At 36.5% G+C, this 19,762-nt stretch overlaps 1 protein-coding gene across 3 annotated transcripts in view; it reads left to right on the top strand.

The window, feature by feature from the left end:
- Nucleotides 1-19,762, top strand: part of ttbk1a (tau tubulin kinase 1a) — a 62,739-nt gene that overhangs the window by 15,866 nt on the left and 27,111 nt on the right. For all 3 annotated transcript variants that reach the window (XM_028017587.1, XM_028017586.1, XM_028017585.1), the window contains exons 3-11: nucleotides 495-642; nucleotides 5,460-5,533; nucleotides 5,846-5,986; nucleotides 8,260-8,364; nucleotides 14,667-14,732; nucleotides 15,660-15,752; nucleotides 16,505-16,630; nucleotides 16,715-16,869; nucleotides 18,050-18,263. In XM_028017587.1, the coding sequence (XP_027873388.1) occupies nucleotides 495-642; nucleotides 5,460-5,533; nucleotides 5,846-5,986; nucleotides 8,260-8,364; nucleotides 14,667-14,732; nucleotides 15,660-15,752; nucleotides 16,505-16,630; nucleotides 16,715-16,869; nucleotides 18,050-18,263 (1,122 nt within the window). The remainder of the gene's footprint in view (nucleotides 1-494; nucleotides 643-5,459; nucleotides 5,534-5,845; nucleotides 5,987-8,259; nucleotides 8,365-14,666; nucleotides 14,733-15,659; nucleotides 15,753-16,504; nucleotides 16,631-16,714; nucleotides 16,870-18,049; nucleotides 18,264-19,762) is intronic.

The raw sequence follows: 19,762 nt of genomic DNA, 5'->3' as shown, positions 1-19,762 counted from the left end.
CTACTACCGGTACTTTAATAATTTCTTGGACGGCTACATTTTACTTTTACTTGATTAAAAATAAGTTAAAGTAGTGCTACTGATACTTATGCACAATCTTTGGGTACTCTCTAAATAAAAACTTTTTTTCACTAATCTAACTTTTTTTCTCAGAACTTTACAAAGTTTTCCATTTGAAATTGCATCTTTATTCTGTCAATATTATGACTATGTTTTTGTAATTAAACAAAAAATATTTTTAATAATCTGTGATTATTTTAATCCTCCCAGAAGGGAGGATTAAAATAAAAGACACTTTTTGAAAATATTTTCTATTATTTAAAATTTATTTTCTTCAAAACAAAACCAAGCAAAAAAATAAATCAATTAAAATTGGAGATTTTATTTTTAATCCATGTCGCTCAATCCTAGTTCTGTCTGATATTTGTGTCATATTTTTGCTATGGTAGAGAATGTGGATCTAATTGTCTCCATCTTGGGTCACTGTGTGGCAGCTGAAAAAGATTGGCGGGGGCGGGTTTGGGGAAATCTACGAGGCCTTGGACCTGCTGACACGGGAGAATGTGGCGTTAAAGGTGGAGTCGGCCCAGCAGCCCAAACAGGTGCTGAAGATGGAGGTGGCAGTTCTCAAGAAGCTGCAGGGTGAGAGCTGACACATTTTTAACACATATAATTTGTTTTCCATCAAGTGAAACACCTACTGTAAATACTTCAAGCTAGAGACATTTTTATTTTAAAAATCTATATAAATGTTTTAAACTCTTACTGGTATTTATGTGAGATTTTTAACACAGATTATTCTCCCTAGATTGCAAAGTAGCACCTTTAATCATGCCAGGGAACAAGAGAAATAACTTGATATATATGATATATCAAGTTTCTATGTTTCCATTAGTGGAGCTCATTTTTTTGTTTAGCGTGTTAGCTACCTTTGAAAATGTTTAGCGCACTTAGCTTTCAAATGTCATTTTCCAAAATTTACTTAGAAGTTTTGTAAACTTTCATTTGAATAAATTTCAACATCTGTGTTAAAGTTTATTTAGTAACTTTAGTCAAACGTTTATATTTATGCTCTTATTTTTGCAGTGGTTGAAGACTGTTTACATAGCAGTTCCATTTCCTCTACTCTTTGTTATTCCCTGGAACTTTATTCTAAACAAAATTATCTGTTTCCTACTGTACTGTCAGGACATCGTGATAGTTTTAACAGATATGTAAAAAACATAATTTTATAAAAGATACTTACTGCAGCTTTAACTAGGTTTTTTTATTGGTGATATAATATCTTAAATGTGGAGTTTCCATCAGCTGTAAGCAGAAAATCATCATAGTAAGCAGAAGTAAGGGCTGTGTGTAATTAATCTATATAGTGTGTTCTTTTCTTTACTATTCAAATTTAATGATTATGACTGTACCTTTTTGTATTTAATCTTTGTCTACATAGTAATGGCAATGAACACTGTCAGCAGGTTAAAAATAACCATGTAAATGGAGAGTAGAAGTGGGACAAGAACTAGTTCCTGAGGCACACCTCAGCTCATCTGATCTATTGAGGATTTATATGAGTGTGCAAAACAACCTTTGGGTCCAGAAGATGCAGGATGGCACAGAAATCTAAAAAAAAAATCACATTCAGCTCTCAGTTACAGAATATTTTAACTAATCTGATTTCTGTTCTAACTTGCACATATATTTATTTTTTTATTTTTATTTTTTAAAATCTTTTTTGATGTAGCGTGATTTATAAAACCATGGAAAACCAAATTATGCAGCTCTTCCACATACTGAATTATAGTAGCTGAGAAAACAGTGACGCATGTTGTGTAACAGTGTTATATCACCTAAGTGTTGATTGTGTCACATGTTAGGGCAATATGCGGTTGGCTGGGTGGGTTATTGATGACTCAAGCAGCCTCCACTTTGTCACAGAGGCATATTAAGCTGCTGGACTGATCGACTTTTCATGGTCCATCAGTCTCTCTCCCTTCGCCATTTCTAGCAGGTCACAGCGAATATTCTCACTCTCACTTTGTGTGAATTATTTAACATCAAATTAATAAACCACATTTTCTTTTCTCTCTGAAAGTGCATCGTCAATGTTAATGCTGCCTGTAAAGTAATTAGAATTAATTTTTAGCACATTTTTAATCTTAATCCAGTTGGTTTTTGTTGGGGGTTTTTTGTACCAGGATAAAATCCCATTGAGATAAAAAAACAACTTTTTTCCAAGGGAATCCTGGCCAAGACGCAGCAACAAAACACACAAAGTAACACAGTTAATATGTGTGAAAACATGACAGAAAACGAACAGAGGACATCTAATTTTATCTATATTTTTTGATTAGCCAGAATCTGTTTTGGTTGTCCTGCATAGAGAGTTTGAATAGTTGGTTTATGCAGACGAAGAAACAAAAAAAATGGAGCTATATACAACATTGTTGTACTTACCTTAGTTTAATGGGACACTTCCTAGCTTATTGAAATCTATAAAAGCATCAATAGGCAACCATAATTAAATACATTATAATTAATTTACAAGAAACATGCAGTTGACGTCTTAAAAAAATGTGGAAGACACAAATTGCCACATCTTGACAGTGTTATATGATGGAATGGACATTAGAAATAACAACACCTCCACCCTTTTCTTATTTAAATTTAAGACCAGTTCAGATCAGACTGTATGAACTGTTTTTAAGCTGTACTTCTTCTGCTATGGGCTCTTTGCACCTGCCGCGCTGACGTCACAACCGCATGCGCAAATGCGGCTCTCTTTTTTCCGCTTTGAGTTACCATAACAGCTAGAAAAGACAAAGTCTTATTTCAGATGCAAATAAAACAATACTATGAACATTGCTGTATTCCTAATATAATGGGCTTTTAAGTTTTCATGGATTTCCAAACGATCCTGAATTAAGAAGACGTGGCTTGTAAATATTCGTTGCTACCAGTTAAAGCTAACGCTGCACAGCAAAGTTTACAGCCTTCACTTCACTCCGGATCAACTTCTTCAGCCTAACGAAGAAGGAAAAGGAGCCTCCTGTGTTATTTCCATGGAATCACTTCTGTATTCAGCCTGAAAGAGAGTTTATGGGAACGAGAGAGCAGACCAGAGCCAGACAGCCGAGCAACTGATCCGCCTGAACACACTGCTGTAAACACCGTCCTGCTTCACAAGAAGCAGGCAAAACTAATAAAGCAAAATAACACGGAGACCTTAAGGAACACGGCCATATTTTTCTAAAAGCAACAACTGAACCTGAACAGTCAGCTGAACTAGAACTCTGACACCAGAGCTGCTCTACTGTTAAGCTATGGGCTTGTTGTTTCTCAGGCTTCTGAAGCAAAAAGCCTGAACCGTAAAATCCCCTCTGACACTAACGACAATAAACACATATTATATACTTGAACATAAGGTAAAAACATTGTCCATTAGAATGGATGAAAATGTTTAGATACTTAAATAGCACATTTTTACAAGAAAAATGTTGGAGAATACTGCCTACTAGCATAAGCATGTTAGCCACAAAGTTTAAAGAAAGTAAAACCCACCTTCGTATCTGTGAACGTATAACGAGGCGAACATCTTAAAACGTTTCTCCAGCTTACTTGTTGGGGCTTCGGATCGATGTACATCATTAATTGTTACCTTGGACAAGCCCTGCAAATACCCAGTGTAAAGTGCCATATTCAATAAACCGGAAACGATCGAGCCGCTTTTCCTCGAACGCGGAAGCTGAGGTGCAAGGAGCCCATTCGGACTGAGGGAGGAATTAAGCTGTAGTTACAGCAGTTCGCCACCAGTGGGCGTATAGAACAGTGAGCACTCCTGACTCAGCGAGCCAACGGCTGTTCGGTGGCGGTAACGGCTGGTCCGCGGAGGCGCTCACTGTCGCTCTTGTCTGTGTCGTTAACAGGTAAATTATGTTATCTCGAATGTGTAGGAGATGTGAGCTAACGTGAAATAACCTGATATTTGAGAAAAAGTTATGAACGATCTCTTGTTACAGCCAGATTGTGTGTATTTACGAAGCTAGCCAACGCACACATTCAGCGCAGTAACGGTTGATCAGCAGAGAGGCTCACTGTTTGTGTTAACATTTGTCAACAACAACAACAACAAAAAAACCCTGCGAAATCACACTGATTAATTATTAAGTGTGCAACAGTAGGATGGTAGTTATTTGAAATACTTGCATTCAAAGAGCGCAACAGTTTCACCATCTTTTCTGTTATGGTTTTCTTGAGGTCAACTGGGTTTCCTAAGCAGTTTTCTTTCTTCTGAGGGTCACAGGTTGCATATCAAAGCTGATTTTGGAATGATTAAAAACCCCAAACTGAACCTGGTGAAAATGTTAGGGTTATAATGAAAAAGCTCTCACAACCTAAATAAGCTTCACCATTTCTAATTAGAAAATCCAGAACTATTTTGATGGAGGGGCTTTTCTGTAACTTTCTAAGGGACATTTTTCTAAATATTAATGAGGATACAGAAAGTATTCACATCACTTCATCTTTTTCATATTTTGTTATATTACGTTTGTATCCCAAACTATATTAAATTAATCCCTTTCCTCTCTCTAGACAAAAAGACTCCATTACAGCAACGTAGAAAAAAGTGTTTTTAGTGTTTTGCTAGATTTTTCTATGGTTTAAATGGAGTCCACTTGTGATAAATTAAGTTGCTTGCACTGCAAAAACACAAAATCTTACTAAGTATTTTTGGTTAGTTTCTAGTGCAAATATCTTAACACACTTGAAATAAGAAAACTAACGAACAAGTAACTTTTCAGCAAGACTTGGAAGCTTGTTTTAAGTAAATAATTCTTTAATATTGATGGAAAAGTTTGAATTTCATTGGCTGACTATTTCACATATATCAAGGGAAACATGTCTTGTTACAAGCGACATAGCCACCAATTTGTCATCAATATTTAAGAATTATTTACTTAAAACAAGCTTCTAAGTCTTGCAGAAAAGCTACTTGGTAAGATTTTGTGTTTTTGCAGTGAGTGCACATGAAAAAGTAATGATTTAATTGTATGATTAAAAGCTAAAAATTAATTTAGCATTTAAAGTCTCAAAGTAAACCAGTATGTTGTCTGTTTTAGCTATCATTCCAACCAACCTTGAGGAAAGTCGGTGTCTTTCTTGCTGTCTAATACACGACTACATCCACTAATGATCCTCAGTGACAGTCTCTGTCTGAGGAGTTAATCGTGCTGCTTGCTGATGACACAAATTTTTTTTTTTTAGAAGAATGACTCAGCTCTAATATGCAAATAACAAATAGAAATTATGAACTCTGTCTCTTATTTAAGCTTGTGATGAATACAAAGTGTGGAAGTGATTAAATAAAAATACAGTCAGTCTTGGATATTATAATTGTATCTATTTGTTCCTATTATTGTGTGGTAGCAGAGCAAGCGTTAAATAATGTTCTCTCTCTCTCTTTTTAGGTAAAAACCACGTCTGTAAATTTATTGGTTGTGGAAGAAATGACAAGTTTAACTACGTGGTGATGCAGCTTCAGGTGAGTCACAGCGCGGGCGACTTTAACCAGGAGGATGGCGACATCTGTATTATTTCATTTACTGCACTTCTATGACAAAGAATTAGTAGCAAAAATGTATTTATGATTTGATATCTAACAATAAAGATTAGAATGAGTTTGAGAAATACTTTAAATTTAACTCTATTGTGGATGGATTGTTGTTTTTTTAACTAGAGACGCACTTCTCCTAATTTTCAGGCCAATTTTCAACCTCCAGTATTTTAAAATGACCAGCTTTATGAGTTTCGTGCTGATGAGGAAGTCTGATTTCCTCTCTTTGTGTCGTTTCAGGGTCGTAACCTGGCGGACTTGCGGAGGAGTCAGCCCAGAGGAACCTTCACCATGAGTACCACCCTGCGACTCGGCAAGCAGATCCTGGAGTCCATCGAAGCCATCCACTCAGTGGGATTCCTGCACCGCGACATCAAACCGGTAAGCAGATTTTACAGAGATGGGATCACCAAATCTGATGTGCGGCAAACTGCCTTGGATCTGAGTAATCCGTATTGCTTTCTTATTTTAAAAAGACAGAAACAACAGGCTAGCTGTCGTGGTTTGAAATACAAAATGAGGGAGATGAAGGTCAAGTTTTGTATGTCATGAGGGATGGATCATTAATTATTATTGGATTAAAGCTGCAGCAAGTAACTTTTAATTAAAAAAATATGCTTTTCACATGTTTGTAAAAGTACAGGTTCACCGATTGACCGACCAGACGATTTATCTGTGCCGATATCCTTATTTTTGGGAAATCAGTTGATGGCACTTACACGTGAAGCCGATCTTATCTAATTCAGCAAAAGTCTAAAGACCAGCCACTGTCCTCTGCTCTGCAGTGAGAGGTTTGACTGACAGACCGGCCCATCAGGTCGTGTCTCTACGTTTGCACTTAACAACAGTCGCCCCACTGCTACCAACTCAGCAACTTTCTTCCTATATTTAGCAACATTTCAGACAAACAAATTTGCTATCAGCCAAAATTGGAATCAGGAGACCACGCTTTTTAATAATTGATAATTGGCGATCGGCCAGAAAACTGGAATCAGTGCACCGCTAGTTAAAACTGTCATCATATTGTAACAGTTTGTTATGAAAAAGATCATCTGTAAAAAGATTAATCTCCTTCACCACCTCCCTCTGCTACTTTTGCCGTTTGAAGTAATGCACTGCTCCCGACCAAAAATAACCAAGCAGAAGGAGGGTCTTAGCGCTGTCAATCAGCGTCATGTGCTCGCTGCTCAGTGTGCTAATAGGGGAGAAACAACTTATCGTCAGAGAAAAAAGCATTTATCTTGTTATTGATGGCTATTGTAACTAGCCTAACATTCATGACAGGCTCACTTATCAGGAAGAAATTGTAGTGAAACATAGAGCATGTGGGGATGGTTGATGGAGAGATGAGTAGCGCCACATGGAGGGTGATTGACAACGCTAAGACCCTCTTCCTGGCTCTGACTGGTTGTTTCTAGTTAGCACTGGAAGAAGGTAGAGGAGATTGATTTTTTCACAGATTTTAACATAGTGACAGTTTCAACAAATATGTAAAAAATATATTTAATAAAAGTTACATAATACAGCTTTCATGTATATCTTTCTTTCACACATTTAAATAAAAGAAAACAGTAATTTCTTACTGTTGTAGCTTCAATAAAACCTTTTTTGGAGAGTTTTGTTTTAATTCTTCAGCACCTTTGCCAGTTTCCAAATGAAGTTGAATTCCTCTCAACTTCAAATATCTGCTGCGCTATAAACAGCCAAACAAAGACAGAACAGAGGAAGCAGAGGGGAATTTTTAAGAGGATTTGGGAACCTTTGTGCTGATTCAATTTGCATATTAACAATGAGAGCTGGAGCAAAAGATGGAGGACAGCGCTGATTAGGCTGGCAGGATTAGGAATGCCAGATTAGGGGATGCAGAAAAAAAACCCCTGAGGGGTTTCATCAGACTGCATTCAGTTTGGATCCATCAGTCCTAAACCATTCGGTTTTGAGCTGCATTTAGTGGCAGAAAGCTTTGAAATTATAATTTGCAAGGTAAAACAGAATACATTTACTGATTAAATCAAATTATAGTGAAGCAGGAAGGCAATGGATGACATTTGGGTATTCATTGATGTGATTCTTGTACAAACTCTGAGAACCTCTAACGTTTTATTTGGATGAAGCAGGAGCAAAATGGAGATAACCACTACGGCAACACCTTTGAAACAATAATAAATACGGACAAATGAACTGAATATGGCAAGATTTATAGAACATAAATAAACAAGTACATCAGTAAAACACAAAAAGGCCAAAAACCAATATATCATGAAACAGATCATAACTCATGTTTAATAAAATTGAAGATTTAATTGAGTTTTCGTATCAAATATTTTTATTACAGCATAAAACGTGAAGAATTTACCTAAAGCTGTAAATGGCTACACTGAAAAAAGTAAAATTTAATTTTCTTAAGAATCAATGCAGAACTAAACTTAAAGGAAAATATCAAGTTTTTAAAAATTATTTCTTTATATGAAAGGGAAACTATGAAATTTTGTCAGTTGTCTTAACAAAATTGCAATCTCATTTAAAAGTGACATATTTCCCTGTGATTTTGCGCCATGTGTGTCATGTTGAGACGTCAAATCTACATGAGATGAATTTGTTCTCTTGGTTTTTTAAATCTACGTGTGATTAATTTGTTCTCTTGTCTTCTCTAGTCAAACTTTGCGATGGGTCGGCTCCCCTCCACTTATAGGAAGTGCTACATGCTGGACTTTGGTCTGGCGCGTCAATACACCAACACTTCTGGAGAAGTTCGACCGGTAAGAAACCATGATAATCTATCTCTCTCTTTTTCCCTGGACAGCAATAACTAAATCGGAAGGATCTGGAAGTACTTTTACAGTAACCTCAAGCTCTTTTTCTTGTCTTATTTTCAGAGATTTTTGCAAACTATACAGTTTTTCATTTTATTTTTTGTGTTTTCCCTAAGAAGATCAAATTTATGAAATCGTGCAATTACAAACTTTGTGCCACATTAAAATCTGTACCTGAAAAGATACTTAAAGGTGCAGTATGTAACTTTTACAAAAATATGTTTTTTCTACATTTATTGAAACTCTTTATCATGACAATTTGTTATGAGACAGATAATTGGTAAAAAATCTAGTTCCTCCACCTTCTCTCTGAGCTACTATTGCTGTCTGCAAAAATGCTTCGCTCTTCCAGCTAGGAGGAGGAACTTAGTGCTGTCAATCAATCTCATGTACACGCAACTAAATGCACTGATGGTGGAAGAACAAACCATCATCTGTGGCCACTGCAGCGTAGCAGAGAGCAAGATGGGTGAGGAGGGGATGAACAACTACATGATATTGTGATTGACAGCACTAAGACACGCCTCCTGGCTCTGATTGGTTATCCCTAATTAGCACTGTAAGAATGCAGAAGAAAATTTTTTCTACTGCAGCTTTAAGATGTATACTATAACATGAGGATGTTCATTTCAAAATATGCTGTTGGTTTGGAGGAAAAGTGCATTACTCCTTCCAGGTCCATGTTGTGTTAAATTCACCAGAAACATCCAATTACATGCAGAAGCATTGGAACATCACATCGACTGAATTCCCCATTCATAGAAAACACAACTGACCAAAGCATCTCTAGTGCTTCACTAACAGAGTAAAAGTATTGCAAACGTTTAACAGGCTCATGCATGGAAAGCTCCAGTGCAGCTGACCCACATTGTCTGCAGTCTTGTCTGCAACAAACTGCCTCCTACATTGTAGGATAGCAGCGTTTAGCATTTTATGTACACAATTTCTCCTCATGGAAAACGTCTGTGAAACCCACACATAGTACAACTTTCAGCATGTTACGTTCACGTTATTTTAGCTGTCTTTCTTATTTAGTGGGGACATTACATTTGTGAAATTATGCTTTTTCAACATTAGCTGAATATCAGCAAAGGTTTGCGCACATTAGTAATGGAAGCGCAGCTAATGAGAACCAAAACAGACAACATTTTGGTTCATTGTTAGGCTAGTCTAATTATTGCTTTGTTAATTTTTAGGTCCTAATCATGCAGTTAATTCATTATTTTTTTTATTGTGTATGAATATACAAATGCAATGAGCTTTATAAACGAGAGATGTGTGCAGATTGTTGAATTTATGGCAGATGTTCTTCTGATCTAGATGATGATATCTTTTAATGTTGAAGATGGGGTTGTATAGGCACACAGCAGCAGAAGATGTTATTTTTAGGGTCTGAAATGCATATTTTTCTTTCATACATGCTATTGTTTTAGATTTAATATGATTGCTAAGACCAAATTTCTAAGAAAATATAACATGGAAACAGAGAAAAATCAGAAATTCTAATCTAAATGTTAGTTTTAGACAATAAATCAAATTGTAAAAATCCCCAAAAAGGACTAATGTATAACAATTAATCCCTTGTCTTTTAACTAGTAAGCTGGGTCTAATCTAAGTCTAACCTCTTTATTTAGTTTAGTTGGCTTTCCAACTAAAAGCCACATTGACTTTTAGTTGGCCATTGGCTTTCCAATGCTTTAGTGATGAGTTCAATTATTAATCTATTTAATGATATTTTAAAGGAACATTCCCCCTCCCTGTGTGTAAAGTGGGTGTGTTTGCTGCAGTGCAGCATCTCATCACATTACTGTCTTGTCCGTCCTGCCTGACATCCTGTGTGTCAGTGAATCTCTGGGATCAATACCAAGTGCCAGGGATTGTTCAGACGGTTTACTGAAAAAAAGAAAGAAAAAAAAAAAAGAAAATGAACTGGATGTTTGAATGTCTAAATGTTTTCACTGATTTTGAGGAAGAGATGGAGTTAGTAGTTTCCCTCTGATTTGCAGTGACTCTCTTTCCACTTCACCTCTCGTTTATTTTCTTTCTATCAGACTGGACTGCGAGTTATTTTTAGATCAGTTAGTACGTGAGGTGCATCCATCTACTGTTCCCTCTCCTCTGCTGCTCTCCTCCTCTTTCATTTCATTTTCTCCCATCTTCATCCTCTTTTTTTTTCCTCCAGCCGCCACCCCTCCTCTTCCCTCACATCCTTTCCTTGTCGTTTCTTCCCATTGCTCGTCCTGCAGTGTTGTGTTGCGTCTGTTGCAGCAGTGAGATGAATATTTGATGCGTTAGCGTGCGTCACTGGGCGAGAATCTGAATGCTAGTCTCTCCTGCTTCCTTCACTCCGCCCGTCCTGTATTCCCCGGTCATGTTCTTCCTACAGCTGAGTCAGTTCTTTCTCTCTCTCCTTCTTGTTTCATCCACCTCTCCTTTTCCTGTTTCTCTCCCATTTTTGTCCTTTTTCTATTGCTCCGGCTCGTCCATTCATCAAGCTCAGTCAGAGGCGCCTAACTGATGGAAACAGCACTTCTCTCGGCTGAAACTAAAACATCTGCTGACATTTTCTTCTATACTGAAGGGGTTGAAATGATTAATCAAATTAATCAGAATGGATTAATTGTCAACTAATTTAGTCGTCGATTAATTGTTAATTGAGTATGCAGACTAAAAAGGGACATTTACTGAAAGAACAACACATTCAGAGCAAAAATTTAGCCAAAACAATATACAGCTCTGTAAAAATTAAGAGACCACTTAACATGATCAGTTTATCTGATTTTACTCTTTATTGGTTTATGTTTGAGTAAAATGAACATTGTTCTTTTTTCTATGAACTGCTGACAACATGTCTCTGAAATTCCAAGCAAAAACTTAGTATTTATTTGCAGAAAATGAGAAATGGTCAAAATAATGAAAAAGATGCAGTGCTTTCAGACCTCAAATAATGCAAAGAAAACAAGTTCATATTCATTTAGAAACAACAAAACTAATTTTACAAAACTAATGTTTTAATGCAGGAAGAGTTCAGAAATCAATAATTGGTGGAATAACCAGGAGGTTTTCAATGCGGTTCAGTGCAGTGGGCTCTTTAGTTTTTTACAAAGCTGTATTTACTTTTTGCATTTAAAATAAAAAAGAAATTGTCTGTAAACATGTTGAGCCCAAAATGCATCAAGTGGAATGATTTTAACTTCACTTGGTTCAAATTCTGTAAAGATAATCTTCTTTTAGGCACAATTTTCTATCCAATTATTAGTCAGTTAATCCAAAAAACAATCAACAAATCAGCCCTACACTGTATTGATGTTAAGTCAGGCAGAAAGAGCTGAACTTCTCACATTATAGAAATATTTTTTGCTGAAGTGAAATGATCAAGTATACATAAAAAAATGCTACTTCATTGTATTTTACGCAAGAACATTTTTATTTAAAAAGGAACTTAATTATCTGTTGCATCTTTTAATGTATTTGTAATGTAGTATAAGAAATGCTTAAGTGGTTAATTTTTTTTGTCCAAGTAATCATTGGAATGATCTATGGATTACAAAAATAATTGTTAGTTGCAGCCAAACCTTTCTGTAGGAAAACAGTACCATCTAAAACAGGAACCCTAAAGTCAGTTATTTAAAAACGCTGTGATCAGGATGCGGATACAATATACTTGGAATAATCCATAATCTATGATGAATTTCCAATTTCTAACTTGAGGAGTACTGGTTTTCAAATGTAAAATGTCCGTTTTTTAAAACATTTTGTATGAATATTCCCCATAGGAATGCAGTAAATTGCTGGTTGCATAATCAATTTGTATTTGTTCACAGGTTTCCATACAAAGAGTCAATTCAGAAAGTTTCGTATTATGTGAGCGGTCCTATGCTCAAACTTTGTTGATCACCAGTCATCAAGTTTTTGTTTGTTGTATTTTTTGTAAGCTGTTATTTTTGTTCTGTGACTTTTCTGTTGCTTTTTATGTGTGGACTGTGTTTCATTTTGGTTATGTTATGTTTCAGCGTTATTTTTGTTTTTCTTACAGTTCCTTTGGACTTATGATTTTGACGTGCATGCCTCCCGTTTCTCCGTCACCTCCATGAATCCCCAGGGATGTGAGTGGTTTCTATAGCTACTGAGGGGTCGCAGCATCATCTCCAGCATTCCAAGAAATTAAAGCTTGAATATGAAAAGAAAAATTATTTTGCTTTAAATTGTTTAACATAAATTATTTGTATTTATTCTGGAGGTAAAATCAGTCGTAATCAGTTATAGATGGCTTTCTTTACAGATCTACCACTTGTCCAACCTAAGATATGAGATTACCTTTCAATTAGGGGCTAAACCAAAAACAAAAATCCACTTTATTGATGTCTGATTATTTTTTTATGAGAAAAAAAATTAACAACACAGATGGTTAGAATACAGAGCTGTAAAAAGGTGTTTAATTTCTTCAGATTTCTTAGGTTTTTCCTTTGTTAACACACTTAAAAGCTGCAGATAAATATACTAGCTTTAATATCGAGCACAAAGATTTGTGCTGGTTTGCACTGCAAAAATGTTTGTGCCGCTATCATTTTAAAGATATTAATTAATGTTTCCAAGGATCATTTATTAGGCTCCCCACCTTCTTCAAATCAGACAAAATCTGTGCAGCAAAAGAATTTAGCCACATTCAATGTGGCTAAATTAAAACAATTCCCCAATGAAAGTGGCCAAGAATTCTAAACAGCGATGTGAAGTTCAGCTGCAGTTTCCAATAAGCTTAGGCATCAATTATGCTATATTTACTGAGGTTATCTTAGTTAAAATAAAACATTGAAGCGTGATACAAATAAAAAAATCTGTAGGGGAGCAGGTACTTTTTCTTGACACTGTTTGTTCAAGCATATTTTATTTAGATGGTAAATAATTGCTGCAGGAGACGTGCTCTCTCTGAGTCAAATAAAAGGAAAACTGGAGGGGAAGCTATCTTTTACTCCGGCCCATTTAAGCACACACTTAAGCTTTTTGTGCAGCTTTGCCTTTGGAAGTGATGCAGACGTAGATCCAGCGCTCGCCTGCAGAGCTTATATGAAAACCTTCTTGTTAGCTTGTGTCCCTTGAGCACTGTAGTATAATTTTCTGCTTATGGATTGAACTTCATGGTCAGTTTCTAAAACTGGAGGCTGTGTAATTTCAGTTTGACCCTCCTTTTAACCTTTTTTATGTGACATTTTTTTGTTTGGTTTGGTTTTAGCGTTATCTGTTTGCATCTAGAACATAAATCCAAACCAGGAAAGGACACTTTCATTTTATCTCATTATTGTGAGAGATTTTCTACTTTGCATTAAGTGTCTTTAGGGACCCACACTGGGCCTTTTATTTCATCTAAACTCTCCAAAAAATATGGTAACAAAGCAAGTTGATTCCAGTTTGAAATGTACTCAGAGCAAATAATTTAAAATCAAAATATAGAGCCTAAAACCACTAGTGCCTTTATTTTTTACTTCCAAAGATTCCAACTTCTTTATAATGTTTTATAAGGTAAAACATTATAAAAAATGTATCTCAAGTCTTTCTTCATGCCTCTCAAAGTGACACTTTGTCTGCTTTTTCATCCATTTTTTATCTACCGCTCAGATTTCTGAATTGACTTATAAACTCCAACTTATAGTCAATTCAGTCTCTGTAAAGTAAAAACAACAGCACTTATAAGGTTTTTTTTACAGCCATCCTCGTGGTAATTATCATTAATAGTTGATCATAATAAGCAGTTGCTGAAAAAAGTCTTTTAAGAGGAAGGAATTATTAAACAGGACATTTTAAACCATTTTTACTGCATTTAGAGCCGCTAGCATCTCCATATGCACTCCATGGAGAATTTAAATCTTTAAGGATTAATTGGCTGAATCTCAAAATAAAATATCCTCAAGCTTGACAGTCTTCAGTTTTCCTTGCTGATGTTTACGATTGTAACTCAGTGGGTTCTCCCAGTTTGTCTGAAACTGGGACACACTGATAAATAAAACCAGAGTGCCATGCAGTTTGCTTTCACTGTCGATGTTCTGAGCTAAAGCAAATCTTTCCATTTCAGTTCAACCACAACAAGCACAGAGTATTTCTGAGGAGGTACAACGTTTATTTTTAGATGAGTTTTGTTTTTAACTTCTGTTTGGCGTGTGTGGGAAAAAAAAGGAAATGATGGGTCAGTGAGTTGTGATGTGAACATTTGCTGATCCTGAATGCTGACTCACTTTGTTTCATTGTGTGTTCAGCCGAGGACTGTGGCAGGTTTCAGAGGAACGGTCCGCTATGCCTCAGTAAATGCCCACAAGAACAAGGTCAGTCTTTCCTGCTTCCTCGTTCGACTTTGGAGTTTTAGCATTTGAATTAAAGGGGAATTGGTATGTAAAACCAACTTTTCTAGAGCTCTTCATCATATTACAATGTTATTCCCTCGTCAAAACCATACCTGAAGTTTTGCTTTGATTTTTTCATGCATGTTTGAGAAATCCTTTAATCTCCATGGCAACCATTCAGCTGTGAAAAACGCCTGGTTGGACCTAGCCCCTCCTCAGAGCGTCCGCCCCACAGAGCAGCCCTTTTCCACTCAGATCATTCAGACTAGCTAGCAGCAGTTAGCAAACACCTGGTGGAACTGCACCTCTGCTGAGTTTACAAGTTACAGTAGTAAAACTGTTAACAAGTTAATAGAGGAGCCATGTTGCAATGAATTCCTGAAGGCGCAGTTCCAGAAAGGACAGAAGTTTTAAAAGAGACAGAAGCCCAATTTAAAGGCGTTAAGTTATGAAGTAAAATTTCTTTAAAGTCATATTTCATATATACAGCATTTTTATAGCAACTGAAAGTAACACAGTTACTTGACTGTACTTTAAAACACATAATACTGCCCATTTAACCCTCTCACGGTCTTAAGAGACGGGGTCATTTTTACTCAGCGCGCAGTCTGGCACAATAGCACTGACTGTGAGCGTTTGTACAAGTTTTTTTTTTTAATGGAGTGATTTTGGAAACTGATGGTCTGACGGGACAAACTCCTGTTGATCCCCTGCTGTCCGACCATGACATCATTTGCTGCTCTCCTCCTGAGCGTCGCGCTAACACCACGGGAGGGTTAAATAAATAAATAATCCGCTGAATGAAAACAGCATTTCTTTTGACAATAATCTCAACATGATCCTAAAGTTTTTACCCAACAGGAACACATGCAGTTCTTTTCTGAGTAATGCTTCTTGGTGTCTCTTCAGGAAATGGGTCGCCATGACGACCTGTGGTCCCTGTTTTACATGCTGGTGGAGTTTGCTGTTGGACAGCTGCCATGGCGGAAAATCAAAGACAAGGTCAGAGGGTTTTTCATGAACGGGACGACAACTCATCCATTCACACAACAACTTTCAGAAACAATAACAACAAAGTAGTAGTTTGATTTAACGTCTCTTTTTAGCGTAGTAGTATGGCATCACATTCCTACCAGAAACCCTGAGCAACTTATTAAGCAATCACAACAGTGCATTTATTGACTGAATGAGCGCATGTAAACTTTAAATATGAAAAGATTGGTGTTTTGATCAGTTACTCAGTGCTTGAGTAGACATTTTACCAAATACTTTTTTACTCGAGTAATTTCTTGGACAGCCACATTTTACTTTTACTTGAGTAAAATTTTTGGATGCTTTACCCACCTCTACCTGGTTAAGACAGGCATCAGATCAGTGAGCAATAATATCCAACTACAGAAAATAAAAATAAAACTTAAAACTTGTTACCACATTCCCAAGAATGATCCTTGCAGAACAATATTCTGCTGTCAAATTGTTAATATAACAAAATCAGAGAAGCATTTCTAATAAGCTTTGCGTTTGAACTGATTGATTCAGTTGTGATCTTTGAATTTCACCAAAATATCAAAAATCAGATAAGGCACCAGTTTTATAAAAATAAACCACAAATTGTTAACTCACAAAGGAGTGAGGTATATTAACAAAACAGCAAATTTGGATGTCCATCCTGCAGTTTTATCATGGAATTAAACAACATATAGATAAACGACATTGTAATTAAGATTGAGGCTGATGTTTTATTTTCTGTTCAGGAACAAGTCGGTCAGATTAAAGAGCGTTACGACCACCGGATGCTGCTCAAACACATGCCTTCCGAATTCAATATCTTCCTGGATCACGTCCAGGCCTTGGACTACTACACCAAACCAGACTACCAGGTACTGCAGGAGCATCCATGACTGGATTGTTGGGAGCAATACCAGCACTGGAACACAGATTTATGTTTATTTATTATCTTCTAGCTGTTGATGTCAGTGTTTGAGAACAGCATGAAGGAGCGAATCATAACCGAGAACGAACCTTTCGACTGGGAAAAGGGAGGAGGTGATGCAACGCTGTCAACCAGTGCCTCCACTCAGCCACAGCACAATACCCGACCCACTGCAGCCATAGTGGGGTAAGATAGATCTGTCTGTCTGAATGTCTGTGTGTCTGTCTTGCATGCTACCTGGTTAGCTAGCTTTCCAAAAGTACTTTTAATAATACAAATTAAGTCCAATATACAGTACAGACCAAAAGTTTGGACACACCTTTTAATTCAATAAGTTTCCTTTATTTTCATGACTATTGACATTGTAGATTCACACTGAAGACATCAAAACTATGAATAACACATCTGGAAATATGCACTAAACAAAAAAGTGTAAAACAACTGAAAATACCCCTTATATTCTAGTTTCTTCAAAGTAGCAACCTTTTGCTGTGATTACTGCTTTGCACATACTCTGCATTTTCTTGATGAGCTTCAAGAGGTAGTCACCGGAAATGGTTTTCACTTCATAGGTGTGCCCTGTCAGGTTAGTAAGTGGGATTTCTTGCCTTATAAATAGTCATGAAAATAAAGAAAACCCATTGAATTAGAAGGTGTGTCCAAACTTCTGGTCTGTACTGTATTCCTGCTTATAATTTTTGAATGTGAATCAAATCTTAAAAAACTTATATCCTTGGATGATTCTGCATCAGATAAATTATCCATCCTCCTAACATTTTAGTTTACTTGCAAAAACATTTTAAAACATGAAATATCTTCTTAAGAAAGCAACTGATGTTTTCAAAATGGCTCATTTTCCAGACACCACAAAATATTAACTTATAACCAAGAAACGTATGGATTGTCTTTTGTTTTTGGAAGCAGTAGAAACCCAAACAGAAAACAGAAAACAAGCAAAATGGGAATTTTTCACTTTAATTCAAAAGGCTATGTAGATCAGTGCAGATTGAACACTAGAGGGCGCTGATCAGAGTAATGCAAAACTGAATGTTAGGAAATAAGAAACATCTGAACCCATAACAACTTTTCTTGTGAGTAATTTCTTGTATTTATGTTCATCACCGTTAAATCTTTCTTCATATTCTGGTTTTATTGAATATTAAAAGTTTACTGGAAATCACACCAACCTATATACAGCGTTTGCTAGGAAGTTACTAAGAAATGTTTGGGATCCTTTGTAAAAGTGCGGGAAGTTTCAGTTTAAGCTGAATATTTTGCAGAATGCATTTTCTTTGTAAAAGAAGCATTTCTTTTAGTTTCTTAGATATTTTTTGTGAGGTAGCCTGGGTCTGTTTTTTTGCTCCAGAGCCATTGTGACGCCGGTTCCTGGAGATCCGCAGAGAGAAAACACAGAAGACGGTCTGCGGGATGAACATTTCAGCGATCAGGAGAACGCGCCTCCTCCGCCGCCGAGCCGGCCTCCGGCAGAGACGGCCACGCAGCAGAACGTCGGGGACCCAGGAGAGGCCTGGGAGGACACAGACTTCAACCGCAACAGACTGAGGATCAGCCTTAACAAGGTCTGAATCTACAGCCTGGTTTCTGTTTAACACTTATTTATTTATTAAAAAAACTAACACAAAACAGAACCGGTGTAGTTATGGCAGAAGCTGAAGTGTGAAGCTCTTATAGAAAGAGAAATAATGATATCAAATAAATAAATGAATTAAATAAGAAGATGCTAGATATTAGTATTTCCAGTAAAATGCAAGTTCTCCTCTAAAGCTGCAGTATGGAACTTTTCTAAAATGTAAAAACCAAAAAAATTATAAAGACTTCTTCATGTTTATGACTTTGTCATGCCAGTCTTATACTTTCCCCTTAAGTGTTGCCGAACTGTCACTATGTCGTAAAAGTATATGAGACAGATAATCTGTGAAAATATCAAGCTCCTCTGCTTTCTCCCCATCAGTAGAGCCTGTTGTGATTGCTAAGGCTAGTTAGCATGGTCACATATGATGGTGGATAAAAGGTTTTTCTTTAACAATGAGTTGTTTTTCTGCCATTAGCACATTTATGAGCGAGTATATGAGGTTGATTGACAGTGCTAAGACCCTCCTCCTGGCTCTGATTGGTTGTTTTTGGCTGGGAACGGTGGATTTCTTCAGACATTAGCAGCACAAGGAGGAAGTGGAAGAGATTGAGAGTAATCTGTCTCATATTAAACTGTCACATTGTGGTGCCAGTTTTAACAAATTTGTGAACTTATTTTTTTATTATAAAAGTTTTATATTGCATCTCCACTGATCAGGTAGTCCACCAGAGGTCGCCGAAGGGCCTAAAAGCTTTTCAGTTTTGCTATTAATTTTACACATATACAGTGAGCCCTCGTTTTTCGCGGGAGTTACGTTCCAAAAAGAACCAGTGATAGGCGAAATACGTGAAGTAGTAACCTTTATTTTTTTACAATTATTATACAATGAAATACTCCATAATACATTGAAACCAAAGAACAAAACCTTTTTACGGGCCCAAGCATTTGTTTAACAAATAAAAGTACTGTATAAACATGTTTTTTCTTTTTAAACAAATAACTACTGTACTGTAAAATAATAATTTTAATCATCAATACGAACTGAAAGCTTCAAATTGCGGAGATCGGCACCACCCCACCGCAACCCGAGTCATTGGATTAGAACGGGAGAAAATGAAAAATGATTATGAAAAAAAATACAAAGTACAGTAGGACAAATAGTGACTCACGTGTATTTCACTGCTCTTCTGACTGAGCCGCTGCATCCTGACTCCGCTCTGTAGCGTTTTTTTTCTTTTCATTTTAAAAACATGGCTTTTTACATTTATACAGAAATTTTCATTTTTTCCTTTAATAAATACAATTCATTCTCAAGTTAAGCTAAAAGAAGATAAGAACAAGGATATAAAAACAAACATCTCTGTATGTTAAAAGTTGAGCAGGACCGGGGTGACTCCTTATAAAGTCCCTAGCTGTCCCGTCCTTCCAAACAGCGCTTGGTGCTCAGAGGGGAAACCTCCCTGAAGCTCCTTCCCTCCTGCCTCA

Source organism: Xiphophorus couchianus, chromosome 5 (assembly GCF_001444195.1).
Source record: "Xiphophorus couchianus chromosome 5, X_couchianus-1.0, whole genome shotgun sequence".
Taxonomy (NCBI): domain Eukaryota; kingdom Metazoa; phylum Chordata; class Actinopteri; order Cyprinodontiformes; family Poeciliidae; genus Xiphophorus; species Xiphophorus couchianus.
Note: the sequence above shows the minus strand (reverse complement) of the source record. Positions and strands in the feature narration are given on the sequence as shown.